This window comes from Schistocerca nitens, chromosome 9 (genome assembly GCF_023898315.1).
Source record: "Schistocerca nitens isolate TAMUIC-IGC-003100 chromosome 9, iqSchNite1.1, whole genome shotgun sequence".
NCBI classification, from domain to species: domain Eukaryota; kingdom Metazoa; phylum Arthropoda; class Insecta; order Orthoptera; family Acrididae; genus Schistocerca; species Schistocerca nitens.
Window position 1 is genome coordinate 209961410 of NC_064622.1, and position 20676 is coordinate 209982085.

A 20676-nucleotide genomic window follows, 5' to 3' on the forward strand; every position below is an offset into this window, starting at 1 on the left:
AATTCTTGCAGTGGGAACTAGAGATATAAATGTAGTAGTCTATCTCCTCATATTTGTTGTTTATATTACAAAATGTAACATTTTTAGTAATGTTACATTGACCAATAAGCATAGTAAAATTCAATGGCATAGCATTAGGAAAAAATGTAGCTCTGCTGAAATGCCACAAATTTAGCCAGTGAGCAACGTGTGTCTTCATATCTTTCACTGCAAAGAAAATTTTAAAAACTTTTCAATTTGGGCATTTTATGAAAACAAATCAAATGCATCATAATTGAACATTCCCTTAGGGATGAAAAAGGCAATCATTTGTTTAAATGTAATAGATAGTGTACCAAGAAAATAACAATATGTTTGTAACACCTTTATGTTTTCTTATACCTTCATAGAAGGTAAATAAACATGTAGAAATAGAAGTTTGTTCATATACAAAGGAAAGCAATGTTTGAGATGTATTACAATATGTATTCTGGATGTGCTTGAATGAAGATATTATCAGAATTACACAAGATTTTTATGGAAAGCTGTAATCTTTATTTCAACAATGAAAACATTTTACTGGCAGTAACCAGTACTGTGTGTTTTGTAACAACAGAATAATGAATAGTGGTTTCTCAACCAAACATTCATATGGTAAACTGTTGTATGATGATACTTTTCTAGGACTACAGTTTTATTCAAAAAGGCAATAATAAATAATTGGTAATATTTTAATGTAATATAAACAGGAGCACCATTGTTTCTTTCTGACAGTGTATGTATTATAGTCTTTTTTCCTCTCTCCAATCTACAAAACAATTTTCAGTGTTGCTTTAGATCCTTTATTGAGATAAATTTCATATTCGACATGAGTCTTATGATATTTGTTGCAAAACATTGAAAAATGGAATTATCTTTGAAGAATGTAATTTGGATGAAATTAATTAAGACAACATTGTTGAAAATAGGAATTTATTCACATTTTACATTTTAACATCAAATTCTGAAGGAATTTTTTATTCAAGGAAGGTTTAGAATGTAACAAATTATGTTACTAGATTGAAAATGTCTGTACAAATGATAACTTTACTATTGCTATAGACAGCAACCTCTTTTAATCAGAAACAGAAAGGAAAATGTGATGAAGTAACATAAAATTTTGTAAATCTCTCTTTTGTCACACCATTGTATAGCAACTAGATGGAATTAATTAAAAAGGTTTACAAAAGCTAGTATGTAACTTCGTTGCTGGCGATTCTGAAATTGGCCATGTGCTGTTACAAGCGTTTCTGTTTTCCAAAAGCAGTTGTAACAACTGTTGTAATAGTCCTTTGCCAGAAAAAGAATGATTTACAACTACAACAAAGTGCACTCGGAGAATTAAACTGAAAAGCACAGACGTTGAAAGAGGTGTTGGACTTTGCTTGAGACTGCGGGCAGTGAGCAGTACAGGTCCTAATGTCTGTTCATTTGGCCCAGCAGAGCGTAGTAGGAGTATGATGCATTAACCAACTGAAAACAGATGGAACAATATCAATATAAAAGGATTATAATAAAACCTAATTTCTTTTTATTTCGCTTTCCATCTTGACTTATCATTAGTGGCAAGTATTCACCACTAAGAATCTGTAATGTAATAACGTTATTTTTGTAAACACAAATTCTTGCTGAAATTTCTGAATTTATCAAGTTTTCCACGTTTTTAACACTCCAAAACAGCTATGAAATGGCTGTCGCTTCCTCATTGCTACCTTGTATCCTAGTTAAGCTACCTGAAAGCTTTGTAACAAAACAGAACAATATATTTGGAAACAGTAATGAAACGACGAAAGAAATTTTATCATTGGCAAAATAATGTGTCAAATACATTAGCAGTGCTTACACAGTGTGTTGGATATCAAATAAATACTCATTACAACAAGTTATTACAAAAGTGCGTTACACAATACAGGTTTATGAGCCAGAAATATTCTTTCTTTGATATCCATTTGGTAGTGACAGACGATTGCTCACCATAAACACAATGGAAATATTCGCCCAACAAAGAATGACGTGTGATGTAACAAGAAGATAATGAGATTTTTCTAATCAGCAAATAGAATATGCATGTAATAACTTCTGAACTAAGAAGCACTGTTCTAGATTTGGTTGAAGTGAGATGGACATTATTATGTATTAGTTTTCACATTATATATGTCTTTCTCCAAGATTTTTTACATACTTCCATTAACTCTACATATACCAATAACATATGTAGTAGCAGTGAGTAGTACAGACAGTATCTGCTGAGTTCTTACATGAAAGGATGAGGCTGGAGGAGAATTACCTGCTTTGAGTGGTTATGGTGTTGGTGATGCTAGACAAGAACATCAAATGTATGCATGCCCTTCCCTTAATTCTTATCCGACATACAACTGTTTGAAAATCATGGGCGTCAGTCACACGTCCTTCTCCACCAGCACTCACATGCAAATACAACCAAAGTGACATTAGGTTACACAGTGATCTCTTTACTGACCATTTCAATGTACATTTCAGTTGTGGTCTGGTATTATTGATGACCAACTCGTTGCTCCAGTTTTTTTGGATAACCCTCTTAATGGAGCAGGCTACCGTGATTTCCTTCAGAATGTGTTACCAAATTACTTGGAAGATATTCCTTTGCCAAAACGACGCTTCGTGTACTTTCAGCACAGTGGAGTTCCTACACCTTCCATACGGCAGCTGACACAGTACCTCACTGGAATATATCTTGGGCTTTGGATCCGGCGCCTTGAGTCGTTTCTTAGCCACTGAGATCACCTGATCTTACTCCATCAGAATACTGTTTGTGGCGTTGACTTAAGAGCGAAGTTTATAAATCTATATGAGTAAAATGGACCCAAAGGGCTGACCTGTATTTTATATGTGTAAGCTGAAGTGAAGGACCGTAGGAATGAGCTCAGATCAGCAACACAGCAGCTGTCAGCAAGAGCAGCAAAATGCATTGATGCTGAAGGTGGACTTTTTGAAAATCTTTTGTGAGGATATGTACAAAGGTAATCAAAAGATAATGCGATCTTATGTTTTGATTTATTTTCACTTGCGTTTGTCCTTGTCCCCATTGATGATACAACTGAACTCCTTTGGATTTTTTGAGTACTTTTGACGTAATTCATTTGGTTCTTCTCTGGAAATCTGGAAAATACAAACTAAGGGACTCACATGGTCGGAGAATCATAGGGGATTTTCCTTTGTTTTGCAGTCACTCTTTTTGGCAGCCATGATGCAGTCAGGCAAGGAACGTATTGTGAGCAACTTTGGTTGACACGTGAAGATCCCTGCAGTTCTTCACAACATATATAGTAGAGCGCACAGGTTAAGGACCAGCTAAGGTGTTACTGACCGAGAGAAACGCGGCCCTGTCGATGGGGTAGCAGTAGCCGGCAGTGAGGACGAGGCGCTTCTGGGCGCGGCACAGCAGCAGGCGGAGGGCGCGCTTGAAGGCCGCGCTCGACTCCACCCAGGAGCAGCTGTACGCCGCCGTCGACACCGCTTGTGCCTTTTAACAGCCGAATGTGACGTCTCACTACCACTGTGGATTGTTCTGCGTCGATTAACTTAGAAAGAGGGACAGATTAGCAATCACATTCATACTGGACTGATTGTAAACCCTGGAAAAGCTAGTGAACCACATGATACAGGAGACATACACGACTACGTGTTATATCTGCATTAAGTGATACCCGTCAAAGTCACTTCGGGATCAAGACTCAGCCGTTAGTAGACGTTCACCTTGGATTTAAAGACCAAATTTATTCGGTCTAGTTGCTGTCTGTGGAGGATATTGTACCGTCTGGTAACACTGGCGAAGGTACATTAGTAAACTAACTGAGCACGATGAGACAATGAACATCTACTGAACAGAAGCGCGTAAATCATGCTAAATGTAGCGTGGAACATAAAGAACATAAGGCGACGGAGCGACCATTTACGTCGACTGTGGAATCACTATAGAACTATTTGCGACTGATGCTCACGCTCTGACGGAAGACGTAAGGGCAGATACGGACAGCAAACATGGCTCATTTTTGGCATGACTCTTAAGACATTTTGGTCCAACAAGCCCAGTTTATGAGGAAGCTAAGCTACGCGCTATGGAATCAGAGTACAGGGGATCGATAGATAACCGAAAATTGAGCTTTTCTCGTGAACGAAAGTGGGGTCCGCAAATTTTCCTAGAAATTGGGGAAACAAACTTCTTCGACTGCTGCTTCGATACCCAAAAGGTAAGAGCTGTTCAACGCAATCGCCGCTGACTGAGGAGTGAAGAAACTGTATCCGATTTCCAGCTACATTCTTTAGGTCTTCTTTTCTTTGATATGGCGTATAAAAGTCGAAACATCAAGAAGGAGTGGTGCGACATAAACCAATGTTTGTAGCCGTGTTTTTACACATAAAAGATGCCATTTTTCCAAATTTCGCGGCAGTCGCATAAGGGTCTCGTTGATAACGCCATTATCAGAATGAAAATCAGGTGTCCGCAGCTCGAGGTCGTGCTCAGAGCCATTTGAACCATGTTTTTGAAAATCAGGTTTAAATACACACTGTAACGGTCGTGAGCGTTAGTTATACTTGACATTGGACGTCTTGAGTTGATGTTTGTCAATAATGCCTTTAAAGCGATAAGGAAGCTAGTGTCGACACGTCACTGCCTTTAAAGTAGATCGTGTAATAATGCTGCGAGAGAGCTGCTGCTCCTTCTGCGATACTCCAGAAAGATTCGTCATGAGAGTAGCCACTATACGTTACTGTTGGTAGCTTTTGTTACCAGAATGTACGGCCGCAAGAAGACCGGACTCCGGACGGACACGTGACACTACCGAGAGGGAAGCCCCAGTGTTCGGCGTATGGCTCTGGCGCATCGTACTGCACCTGCACCAGCCATTTGAGCAGCAGTTGGCGCAACAATGACACAACATACAAATCGGTCACTCCGATGACTGCTCCGAGCCAGGCGCCCTGTAGCGTGCATTCCAGTGACCCCAAACCACCACCATTGCCGACTTTAGTGGTGTCAAGAGACAGCTCACTGCAGTGCAGGGTGGATGTCTGTTGTGCTTTGTGATGAATGCTCGTTCTGACTTGGTGGCAATGATGATGTCCGTGTTTCGGTTAGACGAAGCCTAGTTGACGGGCTGCAGTCTACCTGCGTCCGTGCTAGACACAATGGACCTACACAGTGGACCTACATTTGGAATTATCGTTTGGGGTGCGATTTCGTGAGACAGTAGGAGCACTCTCGTGATTATCCTACGCACCCTGAATCTAGATCTGTACGTCAGTCTGCTGATTCGGCCTGTTGTGGTGCCATTCGTTTGCAACTTCCCAGGGAGTGTTTTCCAACAGAATAACGCTCGCCGATATACCGCTGTTGTAAGCCAACGTGCTCTATAGAGTGTCGACATTTTGCCTTGACCTGCTCTATCACCAGACCAGTCTCCAATCGAACACGTATGAGACATCATCGGACGACAACTGGAGCGTTATCAACAAACAGCGTCAACCTTCCCTCTACTCACCCGTCAAGTGCTACTGTCATGGAACAATCTAAGAGCTGACATCTGGCAGCTGTACAATACGATGCATGTACGTCTGCATGCTTAAGTCAAACATTCTGACGGTTACACCATTTTATTAATGTATGCAGACACAATAGCGCCTTTATTAGCAATCATATACAACCGCTCACTTGACGAAATATCTGTTCCTAATGACTGGAAAGTAACACAGGTCACACTAGTATTCAAGAAAGGAAATAGGAGTAACCTATTACATTACAGACCTATATCACTGACCTCATTGCAGTATGATTTTGGAGCATATACTGTACATGAACTTTATGAATCACTTTGAAGAAAACGACATTGATACATAACCAACACGGATTCAGAAAATATCGTTCTTTTGCAACGCAGCTAGCTCACTATTCCCATGAAGAAATGTGTGCTGTCGACAAGTGATCTCAGATCGATTCCATATTCCAGAAGGCTTTTGATACCCTTCCTCACAAGCAACTATTAATCAAATTGCATGCATATGGAGTATCGTCTCAGTTGTGTGACTGTATTCTTGATTTCCTCTCAGAGAGGTCACAGTTCGTAGTGATAGACGGTAAATGGTTCAAATGGCTCTGAGCACTATGGGACTCAACTTGTGAGGCCATTAGTCCCCTAGAACTTAGAACTATTTAAACCTAACTAACCTAGAGACATCACACACATCCATGCCCGAGGCAGGATTCGAACCTGCGACCGTAGCGGTCACGTGGTTCCAGACAGCAGCGCCTAGAACCGCACGGCCACTTCGAACGGCTAGACGGTAAATCATCGAGTAGAACAGAAATTATATCTAGCGTTCCGCAACGTAGTGTCATAGGTCCTCTGCTTTTTCTGATTTACGTAAATGATCTAGGTGATAATCTGAGCAGCCCCCTTATATTGTTTGCAGATGACGCTGTAATTTACCGCCTAGTAAAATCATCAGACGATCAATTCCAATTCCAAAATCATCTAGAGAGAATTTGTGTATGGTGCGAAAAGTGACAATTGGCACTAAACATAGAAAAGAGCGAGGTCGTCCACATGGGTACTAAAAGAAATACGAAAAATTTTGGGTATACGATAATTTGCACAAATCTAAGGGCTGTCAATTCGACTAAATACGTAGGAATTACAATTACGAGCAACTTAAATAGGAAAGACCACATAGATAATATTGTGGGGAAGGCGAAATAATGACTGCGCTTTGTAGGCAAAACACTTAGAAGATGCGACAAACCCACCAAAAAGACAGCCTACATTATACTTGTCCATCCTCTGCTGGAATATTGCTGCGCGGTGTGGGATCTTTACCAGGTAGGATTGACGGAGGACATCGAAAAAGTGCAAAGAAGGCAGCTCGTTTCGTGTTATCGCGCAATGGGGGTGAGAGTGTCACTGATATGATACACGAGCTGGGGTGGCAGTCACTGAAACAAAGGCGGTCTTCTTTGCGGGAAGATCTATTTACGAAATTTCAATCACCAACTTTCTCTTCCGAATGCGAAAATATTTTGTTGACACCCACCTACGTAGGGAGAAATGATCATCATAATAAAATAAGAGAAATCAGAGCTCGAACGGAAAGATTTAAGTGTTCCTTTTTCCCATGCGCCATTCGAGAGTGGAATGGTAGAGAATTAGTACGAAAATGGTTCGATGAACACTCTGCCAGTCACTTAAGTGTGAATTTCAGAGTAACCATGTAGATGTAGATGTAGATGTAGATGTACCAGCCTTTCGCATTTGAAATGAACTTTCTAAGGTAGTGGTTATGGTGGAAAGCTTATGAACTTTCTAACGAGCACATTAATCTGCAATCTTGTAATGTTAATCCCTCAAATATGCTACCTAGACAAATGAGCTCCAGAAATTTCATTACTCTACGTAAAATTTTTTGGTACTGCGATTTTTTTTCCGACCGTGCAGTTCTTCCGTTTCTAAGTTGGCAGGTACAAAAGGGCTAATAAGATTAGTAAGTCGATAATGAATAGTAAAAAGATAGGCAAATAAATTTCTGAACGACTTGGATAAACCAAGAATTAAAAATTTTATCCTGATGGTTTTACAGTGTCTCTTTCATGTTTTATGTGGCATGTCTTCAGGTTTCTTCGAGAAACTAAATGGATGGTATTTGTCATGTAAACATTCTAAGTAGAAAAACGCGCGGCACCAAGAACATCTAACGAATGGAATCTACGTGCAACTACATCGTTCCTTCCCAAGATTCGGATGGAAACTAACTTGGTTTACGTTTAAACATATTTATTTTTCAGGAAATAATTTTAATTCATATGACGCATACAATAACATTGTCTGGAAAATGGGTACTGGATGTTGATAATGCATTGTTCTGTGAGTCAGTATTCCGTCGAATGGTTGCGCGATTCCCGCAGTGTTTCCAGAAGGCTCCTACAATTATGAAGCGTCGAAATTAAGTTTGTAACTTGCCAGTAAAAATAAGCATCACATGGCTAACACACAGGTGCGCAGTTTTACAGCATTACTTCTACCGTACAAATCGTCTGACTGTTCAAATGGCTCTAAGCACTCTGGGACTTAACATCTGAGGCCATCAGTCCCTTAGACGTAGACCTACTTAAACCTAACTAACCTAAGGACACCACTCACATCCATTCCCGAGGCAGGATTCGAACCTGCGACCGTAGCTGCAGCCTAGAATCGCTCGGTCACAGCGATCGGCACAAGTCGTCTGACCCCCGTCTCATATAAACATGCTATTACAAGTGACCGTGTTAACTTTTCCATATCAGCAATCCAGTATTAGACAAAACTGGTTATTAGCAACGCATGGTTTTAAAACGTTCTCAAGATATGTTTTATGAACTGAATTAATCTGTTTCCTCGATGCTGAGCATGTGAAATAAACATTTAAAGAGTCGGTTAAGCGATTGACCTCTCCTATAGCCCGAGAAATAAGTTAATCATTAGTTTTTTTATAAGCACGGGAAAATTTTAGACAACAATTTCCCAGACGCTGTGATGGAATATTGTGCTGTGTATGAATGCTTCATTTCATGTGCGGTACCAACTGCGACAAAGGTTAGTTTTACTTCCTTATGCGATAACGTGCGGCTGAAGCTCGTCTTCGCAGCAATGATCTCGGAATTGTTTTCACATAAGGAGGCTTAAAATTTTAATTCCTTACTAATCTAAATCGTTTGAGAGTTTTATTTGCCTATTTTGTTATTATTCCTTATTGGTTAATTTACGTTATTAGCCCTCCTGTACCTACCAGTTTCGATGTGGAAGAAAATATAAATGACAAAACAAACTGCCGGATGCAACAGGGAATTAAAGTCACGTCATCTGCCTGCCAGCTTGATGTGGTAGTCCTTTCTTTATTATTTCCAGGTTTAATCAATTTAAATTTATTTAATTTTTTATAATCTAAAATTTTTATTTTTTAATTTTATTTATTTTTTTTTTTTTTAATGGATGAACTTCCCTCTACAGGAACAAAGGCAGCTTAGTGACAACATCGTCTTTTCGAAGATTTGGTTTCCTGTTTACTCCTGGAACGTTTCTCGATTTGTTCTCAAGTGGCACTACAACTGTTAAACAGGAATGTTTACAAGAATTCCTGTTTCAAGGGAACTGAAATTTGTTAAATTGTTTTCAGATCTACGGATCACGATGGCAACCTTGCGACTTGTGCACTGCCACATCTCGTTCTCTGAGCTGCAAGTGAAACAGTGAAGTAAAGTGTCAGTCTGTTGACAATCCAAGCATTTGCCAGTATTTGACAAACTGTTTGTGAAGAGACGATCACTTGTACTTACACTGATGTATAAAGCACGATATGACACAGCTTTTACATTTGATTGTAAGGCTTCCACATGAACATTTTGCTAAACCTTACGCCAAGTGACTTTGGTAAAATCCTTCTTTACTTGATTTGTAGACTTATCTTCCGTCTGCACTTTATAGAATTCCTTGCTTGCGTACTTCCTCACTCCTTATTTGATGTCATTTTTTTCAGTGATTATGATTCAGTATGTGGCAACTTAAAGTCTCTATGCCTAACCATAACTGACATCTTGTTCTCTACTGGAGTCAGTGCGATTACGCTGTGCTCTGAGATTTCCGTGCCACGCGAGATTAGCCGAGCGGTCTCAGGCGCTGCAGTCATGGACTGTGACTGTGCGGCTGGTCCCGGCGGAGATTCGAGTCCTCCCTCGGGCATGGGTGTATGTGTTTGTCCTTAGGATAATTTAGGTTAAGTAGTGTGTAAGCTTAGGGACCGATGACCTTAGCAGTTAAGTCCCATAAGATTTTACACACATTTGTACATTTATTTCTATTTTTTTTTGACAGTTCGGTCTCCTGTTGCTAGCTCCTCTGACGTACTAGATGTCTACTTCTATGTACATACTCCGCAAGGCACTGTACGGTCCGTGGCGGAGGGTACCCTGTATCACAAATAGTCGTTTTCTATCCTGTTCCACACCTGGATAGAGCGAGGGTAGATGGGCCTCTGTATGAGTCTTAGTTACTCGTATCTTATCTTCATGGTCCCTACGTGAAATATATGCTGGCGGCAGTGAGATCGTTCTGCAGTCAGCTTCAAATGCATGTTCTCTGAACATTCTCAAATGGTTCAAATGGCTCTGAACACTATGGGACTTAACTACTGATGTCATCAGTCCCCTAGAACTTAGAACTACTTAAACCTAACTAACCTAAGAACATTACACACATCCATGCCCGAGGCAGGATTCGAACCTGCGACCGTAGCGGTCACGCGGTTCCAGACTGTAGCACCTAGAACCGCACGGCCACTCCGGCTGGCTAAACATTCTCAGTAGTGTTATTCGACATGAATGTCTTCTTCCCTCCAGGGATAGCCACTTGAGCTCCCGAAGCACATCCGCAATACTTGCATACTGATCGAGCCTGGCGCTAACAAATCTAGAATCCCGCCTATGAACTGCTTCGATGTCCTCCTTCAATCAGACACTGTGCGGAACCCAAACACTCGAGAAATACTCAAGAACAGATAGCGCTTTACATTTGTCTCTAACGTTGACGAGCTCTAAAGCTCGTTTTGATTCAGTTATGATCTTGGACTGTTATGTAACCCTAAGTGCACACGCTCCCCATACGAGCCACGCAAGAGCAGATTCTATGCGTGGTGCAGATGTTTCAGGCAAGGGAAAAGTACTTGTGAGGAAGAACGCCTTAGGGAGTACAACAAGGCTTACCAGAATGACTTTAATTATTATATCTAGGGAACTAATGTAATACTCTCTCAGTGCCGCTCGGAGGCTTTTGAGTTTCATTTTCCAATTCCAGGTTGCTATTATGGACGAACATTTGCTATAACGTGTCATCAGAAAACTGATGCGTGATGACTGGGTGTTGTGTGATGTCCTTAGGTTAGTTAGGTTTAAGTAGTTATGAGTTCTAGGGAACTGATGACCATGGATGTTAAGTCCCATAGTGCTCAGAGCCATTTGAACCAAAACTGATGTTATCGCTTGTTCAACTGGGCCAGTTTCAATGAATGCTACCGCTTTCCCTAACTACCAAGTGCTAGATTTACCTACGTTGATTTTAGCTCCAGACCAGCAACTATATGTTCGAATCACATAATACTCTATATTTTCATAACATCAGCTGGGACAGTCATGTGCAAGGTCGGGTAGCTTCTGCATATGAATTTGTTGCCTCGAATTTCAATACCAGGGACCTTGTCAAATAGTGACTACAGAAGAGGCTAGATCGATATGAAGAACTGCAGAATCGAGAGGAAACATTCTTGTAGTACCGACGTTAGGAGTGGTATTCTGGTTGTGCACTGTCCATTTACAAGAATTCTTGACAATATTTACAAAAACGGGCCTCATTTCAATTTCCGACATGACAAAAAAATGGTTCAAAATGGCTCTGAGCACTATGGGACGCAACTGCTGTGGTCATAAGTCCCCTAGAACTTAGAACTACTTAAACCTAACTATCCTAAGGACAGCACACAACACCCAGCCATCACGAGGCAGAGAAAATCCCTGACCCCGCCGGGAATCGAACCCGGGCGTGGGAAGCGAGAACGCTACCGCACGACCACGAGATGCGGGCTCCGACATGACACATCACGGACCCTGTCTAATGCTTCTTCCATTCCAACGATATGATGACAGCTCTACAGTTATATCTTTAAGCGACAGCCATCATATACCGGTATTATTGCAGCGCTTAGTGTAATGTCCTAGGAATGGCGCACGTCTGATATTAGCCGATGAGGCTATCAGTAATGGTGTTAAACCGTTGAATCAATACCCTAACAGATATCCTGTAATCAGCGTTGAGAAGCGATATAGGACGCATGGTTTGGAAGAATTTAGTGCAACCCGAGGAATCAACAACTTGAGCCCTTCTAAAGGCTCGTATGGGGTAGTAGCAGTCGTATTTCATCCAGCAGTACGATCAATGTACTGCCGTTTAAATTCCCCTATTTTAAGTAAAATTGTACTGGTAATTACGTAGGCTGGAACTTAAGTAGTGGCAACATTGCTGTGGAGAAACTATGCAATGGAATCTACTATTGCCGCTGATAGCACACGTTGTTGACATATATGCCTTACCTCCGAGCAAATGGACTCGCCCGTCCTACGTCACAGCATGCGCACAATCGAGGGAAACAAGTCACTTGTGAGCGAGAGGTCTAACGTAATAGTGTCACTATGTTTTCGAATCAGGAGCAACGGAGTTGGATCGAGATTGAATGTGCCAGCGGTCGTATAGCATGACAGTGTAATCAAGGTCTTCAAGAGGAGTGCAGGATATCGGCATTGCCGTTCAGAACAGTTGGGTAAAAGCTTTCAACTAAGGTCGGCAAACTATAGCAGACATGCATCGGGCTAGTCGTCCTAGCGTCTCTGACGAAGAAGTGCATTCTGTTTCCGCGTTAGTGGAAAGTGATCGATACCATACGACTCGTGTGCTCGCCCCTGAAACCGGATTAGCGCATACGACTGTGCTTCGCATCTTGAAGAAACGCTTGATCATGCGAAAAATTGCATCACGATAGGCTCCGCATGAACTGATGGAAATTCAGAAATGATGGCGTTACGACGCTGCTCAGACGCATTTGGAGCGCTATGAGCGTGAAGGGGACGCTTTCTTACGCCTTATCGTAGCACTGGGTGAGACATGGGCCAATCGTAAGAGCCAAAACTGAAACGCCAATCCTACGAATGGCGTCATTATGGGTCGCCGCGGAAGTCGAAAGTGTGTCAGAGCCCCAGTATGGTGAACGTTATGGTGATTCTCGTGTACGACTGTGATGGTGTTATCCCAACGCATTACGTTCCTCCACGGCAGACCGTCAGTGCACAGTATTACTGTTCGTTGTTGGAGCATCACCTGGGACCAGCTTTGGAAAAGAAGTGGCGACAATTTCTGCTCAAAGCACCCATCATTTTGCACGACAATGCACGGGCGCATACAGCACAAGCTGCGGCTGCTCTGTTCGGTTGATGGGACTGGGACGTTCTGTACCAGCCACCATATTCCCCAGACTTAAGTTCTTGTGACTTTTATTTGATTCCGAAGATGAAGGAGCCACTTCGTGGCATAACTGTTCCAGAGATTCGACAGGCAGTAGACCGCTCCATTCGCTCTGCTAACGGTATATTACGCCTTCCACATCGCTGGAAACGGGTTCTACACAACGCTGGTGACTACTTTGAAGGACAGTAACAGGTGCAAACATGTAACTCTTTTGTATCGGTTGTGAATAAATAGTTGCTACTGTTTAAGTTCAAACCCTCGTATATCGGGTCCAAGTCTCAAATTCCGTGTTCCCTTCGTTCGTTACAGTCGGTTCGATGTTATTTAAAAGTGTCTCACCTGTGTCGTTTTCGTATCACCTGCAGCATGCAGTTTCGTGAAACAGTCACGTGATGTCCTCCTGGTGGATAAGCTGCCTTCCATCATCATTTCGGAAAGAACTTAATTGTAGGGACCGTCCTCTTTTGAATTCGGCCAGAAGATGGAAAAGAGTTGTTTATTCTTCCCCGATGCCGCTGTTGTCTCTCGTTCTTATTTTAGTGCCCTCCGTTTGTTTTCGATTCAAAGCGGTTGTTTTGGCCTTGGCCTTTTATTTTCACGATATGGCGTGGCACATTGTCGGCATCTACGTGTAATTATCCTAGTCTCTGGAAGTAGAGTTTCGTAGAGTCTTCCCCAACGTTTCTTTTCAAAAGTGCTGCTTTTTAGTAAAGATCTTATTTGGGTTTTGCGTGTTTCACCCACCAATTCAGCTTAGTTCTGTACCGTCGTATATTAACTGTCAATTAACTGTGATATGTTGAATTTTCACACACCGTTGCAGTTAAAAGTCATTTAACTTGGCATGATAATAGTAGCAACAAGTGTCAAAAGGTTGGAAAAATTAAATGGGCACGTTCAAGCACAAATAATGCATTGGTCGCTACATCTGCCGAGACTTTCGTTGTGCAGCTCCTACCGTACAGGTATATAAGCGGTTCTTCTTTGTTTCCTCGTTTTCTAGAAAAATATGCGTTTACAGACCCTATGTATGAGATGAAAAATGCTTAGTTTCCATCTATTCCGCCAATTCTTAGTCCAAGGCACTTCATGAACTTCAAGAGCAGTTTTTCAAAAACAGGTGGTGGCCGAAGGGTGTGGGAGGGCCGGATGTGTTGAGGCAATATTTCCTAAACTTTCATTTTGGGGTGTACGCAAGCTACTTACCAAATATGAACCGAATATGAAGTAATTTCATTTTCCTGGAGACGAATGAGTCTCAGCTTCATCTCCATTAAGGATAGCAGCTAAAGCAATGGATTAAAATTTGATTTACGGCCAGGAGTTTTTTCGAAGATAAAGGTAAGATTCATATGTTTATAGGAGAATGATATTCTATCAGATCAATTGATCACCTACGCCCGAGGTACAGGAAGGATTTCTCTATTACGTACAAAGCTAGGGTGCTATTCCAGTGTCGAGAGGTTTAGGTTGATTGGTTGATTTGGCGGAGGGGACCAAACAGTGAGGTCATCGGTCCCATCGGATTAGGGAAGGATGGGGAAGGCAGTCGGTCATGCCCTTTCAAAGTAGCCATTCCTGCATTTGCATAAAGTGATTTAGAGAAATCTCGGAAAACGTAAATTAGGATTGCCGGACGCGGGTTTGAACCGTCGTCCTCGCGATTGCGAGTCCTGTGTCCTAACCACTGCGCCAACTCGCTCGGAGGAGTTCTTGGCAATAGTGACGATTTAAGAAGGAGAAAATGTGTTGAAGGTGTGAACTGAAGTTTGTGTAATGGAGGCCATTGGGCTAGAATAGTCCGTACAGGTTTAGTAGCCACAGTGCCATGGTGGTGTAGTGGTTAGCACATCCGCTTATTAAGCAGGAGACTTGGGTTAAAGTTTTGGTTGTGGGACAAATTTAAATCCATTGCTTTACGTTCTATCCCTATCAGCCAAATCGGCTGGCCCTGTCTGAGGGTCTCCACTTGTGAGAACGTTGTCAGACTCCTCAGAGTTTCCTGAACAGCACCTCATGTACGTGCATTAACACTCATCACCTAGCATTACCTTCATAACTTTATCACATAACTCTTCTGAGTGGCTAATTTTCTGGTGGATATGGTTTCCAAAACTCTTTTGCCAGAGAAGTATGTGTTGGGATATTTGCAGAAAGTGACGATATGAGGCGAATGTTAAGGGCTGAATGTTAATGGAAAAAGAACTTTTGGCCAAGGGACCTTGGGACTGCAAAGGAATTTAAGTATAATAATCTTCATATATGGTACCACAGCCGTGAACTTTTCGAACGACAGTGTCATGATTCCGTTTCAGCTGTTGCTTAGTTGACGAGTGCTCACATATTACTACGTTTCATGTGACTGGCCAATTGTGGTCTTACAGACCATTCTGATCTTGTCGGTACCTATTGCACTTGACATTGGCCTGCAAGGCCGAAACTGGCCAATCATGTGAGATGTATAAAAGTAAACAACTGTTAATTAAACAACAGCCGAGGAGCAATCACGTCACTGCCCTTTAATACATCTACCAACTTTAATACGAAAGATAAATACGTAGATAATGTTGTTTGGAGAAATAAAATGAAGAATACGAAGAGAAGGAAATATATATTATGATTTGAGAAACACATAAAGTACATATCCGCGAGGTATGTGAGAGGTACAGTAAAAGAGAGGAAAGACAGGATAGCTAAATGTGGACCAGGGGACGGATATGCATTTTTCCGTCAGGAATGAGTTATTTTAAATACTCGAGACATACTTCAAATATGAAGAGAAAAGGAGATAAACTATGAAACGAATGGGAGGTTAGGAAGGTACTTGATACATTGGTCCACGATTAGCCGAAGATTTACAGAACGCCTTTGTATTATAAGATTATTTGAACTGAAGCTTAAAGACGATAATGACTAACGTTAAGCTGAAAAAGAATTTAGGTTAAATGAGAAAGTACGACTTAAAGAATTGACAAAATTACACTACCTGACAATAAAAACTGAAGCACCTAGGACACATGGCCGGATGTCGATGTACTTATCTGCATGTAAATGATTGGAATTTGAATTGTGTGTGACAGGTAGAACGGTCACTAGTGTGCATTAGTGTTGTTCATGTTTAGTATAGTTACTAAGCCTGGTAGGGTAGGGTAAATATTAGGTGTTGAGCGATCGCTGTGAAGAGCACGACAATGCCGCGTACTTGTGTGAGTCAGCGTTATGCGCACCTGCTAGAATTTGTGTTCATTTGGCCGGCAGGTGGAATCGTGCAGTATGCAGATTTGTGCGTTATCGGAATATGACAGTGACCCAATGTTAGAGTGCTTGGCAAAGTGAGGGCAGGCATTACCCTCGTCAATTCCACCACAAGCGAGGGTCGCCGTGTTGTGCACCAAGCACGTCGTAACCCCTTGACAACCACGCCCACCAGCCGAGAACAAATTATGGATTCATCGTGACGTTCTGTGTCATCCCGTACTATTTGTCAGAGACTAGCAGCAACTGGACTAGGGAATAAACGTCGCGGGCTTAAGCTGCCTCTAACACCATCACACAAACGGTGTGCTGTGAGTGCGGATTATGGGCTGCTGATGAATGTCATCTCAAGGTGTTCAGTCTTGAATCGCGGCTGCGGACTCTCCATGCGACAGTATTGGGAGTCATTTTAAGCAGGATAATGCTCCTCAAGACATAGGAGGTGTCTCTAACGCCTCTGTGATGTTACGGAACCCCCATCACCAATAAGATCACCAGAGGTTTCGTTGACAGAACACGTATGGGACCAGTTCGTACGTCTCCTGTCTCCCACTGCCAGTAGCTAGAACATCAAGGAGCCGTTACATCGGTTGTGCGTCAGCTTTCTCCAGGAGAGAATACGACGACTATACGACACCCCTTCCAACTCATTCGCTGCGTGCATCCAGGCTAGCGGCTGTGCACCGTCATACTGATAAATGGGCCCATACTGCCGAGTCCTTTATAAATTTGACTCTAATTTTAATCAGTTAAATAACGTCATATTCACTCTCCAATTGTGAAGGTTCATTTTGTTTCCTCTTTCACGTCTTGGTGCTTCACATTCCTTGTCAGGCAGCGTGTTTACAGACGGTAGAAATGAAAGTGTTTCTCGGAAACTGTTACAAAGATGTAATCGTTTTACTACGCGACGAAGCGAGTAGAACACATCTTTTTTTTAAAAAAAAATCTGTAATAACATCATCATTCTTTCCGGGATGTGCAAGGATTTCACTAATAATTATCACTGGCCGGTTATAAAAAAAGTTCTATTCTAATTCACAACAGGAACAATTCATTCAAGGCTGAATTACTAGAAGGTCGTGAATCAAGCCATAGAACGATAGAATAAATATGAAACACTAATTTTTCCGGTACTCGTTCATCTTTTAGAAAGGTGTTGAGGAACAGAAACGTATATTAAGACAGATAAGTTCAGAGTTAGAAATAAGTTCATTCTTTTACGCTAAACATTGTGATTTTATAAAACCTTTATTTATATTTTCAAAAGCAAGATGAAATGGGCTACAAAACCAAATACAAGATTCAGAAGACACGAGACAGGACTAGATAGCAATTCCGTCATATATAGGATATCAATTTGCTGAATTTGTTTGAATTAATATCTTAGTTATGTGTCATTCACAGTAAAGTTAATACCGTAACTTAATCAAATTGAAGGAAAAAAGATAACAAGTAGAAAACTACCCGTCACTAAGGAATCGCTTAGTGAAACCTAGAGAACCGTTAAGTACGTATAGGTTTTCACTAATAATTATTACTGGCCGGTTATAAAAAAAGTTCTATTCTAATTCACAACAGGAACAATTCATTCAAGGCTGAATTACTAGAAGGTCGTGAATCAAGCCATAGAACGATAGAATAAATATGAAACACTAATTTTTCCGGTACTCGTTCATCTTTTAGAAAGGTGTTGAGGAACAGAAACGTATATTAAGACAGATAAATTCAGAGTTAGAAATAAGTTCATTCTTTTACGCTAAACATTGTGATTTTATAAAACCTTTATTTATATTTTCAAAAGCAAGATGAAATGGGCTACAAAACCAAATACAAGATTCAGAAGACACGAGACAGGACTAGATAGCAATTCCGTCATATATAGGATATCAATTTGCTGAATTTGTTTGAATTAATATCTTAGTTATGTGTCATTCACAGTAAAGTTAATACCGTAACTTAATCAAATTGAAGGAAAAAAGATAACAAGTAGAAAACTACCCGTCACTAAGGAATCGCTTAGTGAAACCTAGAGAACCGTTAAGTACGTATAGGTTTTCACTAATAATTATCACTGGCCGGTTATAAAAAAAGTTCTACTCTAATTCACAACAGGAACAATTCATTCAAGGCTGAATTACTAGAAGGTCGTGAATCAAGCCATAGAACGATAGAATAAATATGAAACACTAATTTTTCCGGTACTCGTTCATCTTTTAGAAAGGTGTTGAGGAACAGAAACGTATATTAAGACAGATAAGTTCAGAGTTAGAAATAAGTTCATTCTTTTACGCTAAACATTGTGATTTTATAAAACCTTTATTTATATTTTCAAAAACAAGATGAAATGAGCTACAAAACCAAATACAAGATTCAGAAGACACGAGACAGGACTAGATAGCAATTCCGTCATATATAGGATATCAATTTGCTGAATTTGTTTGAATTAATATCTTAGTTATGTGTCATTCACAGTAAAGTTAATACCGTAACTTAATCAAATTGAAGGAAAAAAGATAACAAGTAGAAAACTACCCGTCACTAAGGAATCGCTTAGTGAAACCTAGAGAACTGTTAAGTACGTATAGGTTTTCACTAATAATTATCACCGGCCGGTAATAAAAAAAGTTCTATTCTAATTCACAACAGGAGCAATTCATTCAAGGCTGAATTACTAGAAGGTCGTGAATCAAGCCATAGAACGATAGAATAAATATGAAACACTAATTTTTCCGGTACTCGTTCATCTTTTAGAAAGGTGTTGAGGAACAGAAACGTATATTAAGACAGATAAGTTCAGAGTTAGAAATAAGTTCATTCTTTTACGCTAAACATTGTGATTTTATAAAACCTTTTTTTATATTTTCAAAAGCAAGATGAAATGGGCTACAAAACCAAATACAAGATTCAGAAGACACGAGACAGGACTAGATAGCAATTCCGTCATATATAGGATATCAATTTGCTGAATTTGTTTGAATTAATATCTTAGTTATGTGTCATTCACAGTAAAGTTAATACCGTAACTTAATCAAATTGAAGGAAAAAAGATAACAAGTAGAAAACTACCCGTCACTAAGGAATCGCTTAGTGAAACCTAGAGAACCGTTAAGTACGTATAGGTTTTCACTAATAATTATCACTGGCCGGTAATAAAAAAAGTTCTATTCTAATTCACAACAGGAGCAATTCATTCAAGGCTGAATTACTAGAAGGTCGTGAATCAAGCCATAGAACGATAGAATAAATATGAAACACTAATTTTTCCGGTACTCGTTCATCTTTTAGAAAGGTGTTGAGGAACAGAAACGTATATTAAGACAGATAAGTTCAGAGTTAGAAATAAGTTCATTCTTTTACGCTAAACATTGTGATTTTATAAAACCTTTATTTATATTTTCAAAAACAAGATGAAATGAGCTACAAAACCAAATACAAGATTCAGAAGACACGAGACAGGACTAGATAGCAATTCCGTCATATATAGGATATCAATTTGCTGAATTTGTTTGAATTAATATCTTAGTTATGTGTCATTCACAGTAAAGTTAATACCGTAACTTAATCAAATTGAAGGAAAAAAGATAACAAGTAGAAAACTACCCGTCACTAAGGAATCGCTTAGTGAAACCTAGAGAACCGTTAAGTACGTATAGATACTTCATTGTTAAATGAAATTATAACCAATCAGAATGAGAGGTAATCAACAATTATGAATTCCTAGTTCAGTGATTTGATCCTCCGTTTGCTATATTTCGTAAATTCCATTAAGAAATATATAGTGGGCTTTCCGGTTGAACAGTAATCAAAAAATCGAGATAGTAGAAATCTAGCTGGTGCTTCATTTTGATGGTAGCTATGTGGCGCGGACTAACCTCGTCGGCCACGTTCTGCGCTGCCCAGCAGTACAGGAATACCTGGCCTCCAGGCACCGGAAGGAAGGCCACGCACTGGAAAACTGCGGCGAAATCCGTACTCTGAGGAACACAGAACGACGAGTCAACTGGTGTGAACTGCATGCAGAGGCGGCGAAGCACAGAAATAAAAATAAAAGAAAGTCTAGCTCTAAGATTATCAAAAGTATCTGAACCTGTCGGTAATAGGTCACTGTGGTGTCAGGTGAATACTTTACTCCATTTCATTCTGTACGGAATATCGAAATTAAGTTACCGTTACAGACCCTGTGAGACTTCAGTTACATCGTGGCATTTAACACATAAATAGATCAAAATAAAGTTTGCTATCTGTCTGTATCCGTAAATGATGTCAGTAGGTAACACTGGCCATTCCAGGGGTTAACTTGTACCTTGTAAGGGACACCCTTCTCTAA

At 40.5% G+C, this 20676-nt stretch overlaps 1 protein-coding gene across 1 annotated transcript in view; it reads right to left on the reverse strand.

Annotated features, from left to right (window-relative positions):
• Window positions 1-1434: 1434 nt before the first annotated feature.
• Window positions 1435-20676, reverse strand: part of LOC126204114 (odorant receptor 43a-like) — a 47226-nt gene continuing 27984 nt past the window's right edge. Inside the window, exons 3-5 of the mRNA XM_049938529.1 lie at window positions 20222-20359; window positions 3365-3520; window positions 1435-1491 (exon numbers count right to left, since the gene is read on the reverse strand). Of these exons, the coding sequence (XP_049794486.1) occupies window positions 1435-1491; window positions 3365-3520; window positions 20222-20359 (351 nt within the window). The remainder of the gene's footprint in view (window positions 1492-3364; window positions 3521-20221; window positions 20360-20676) is intronic.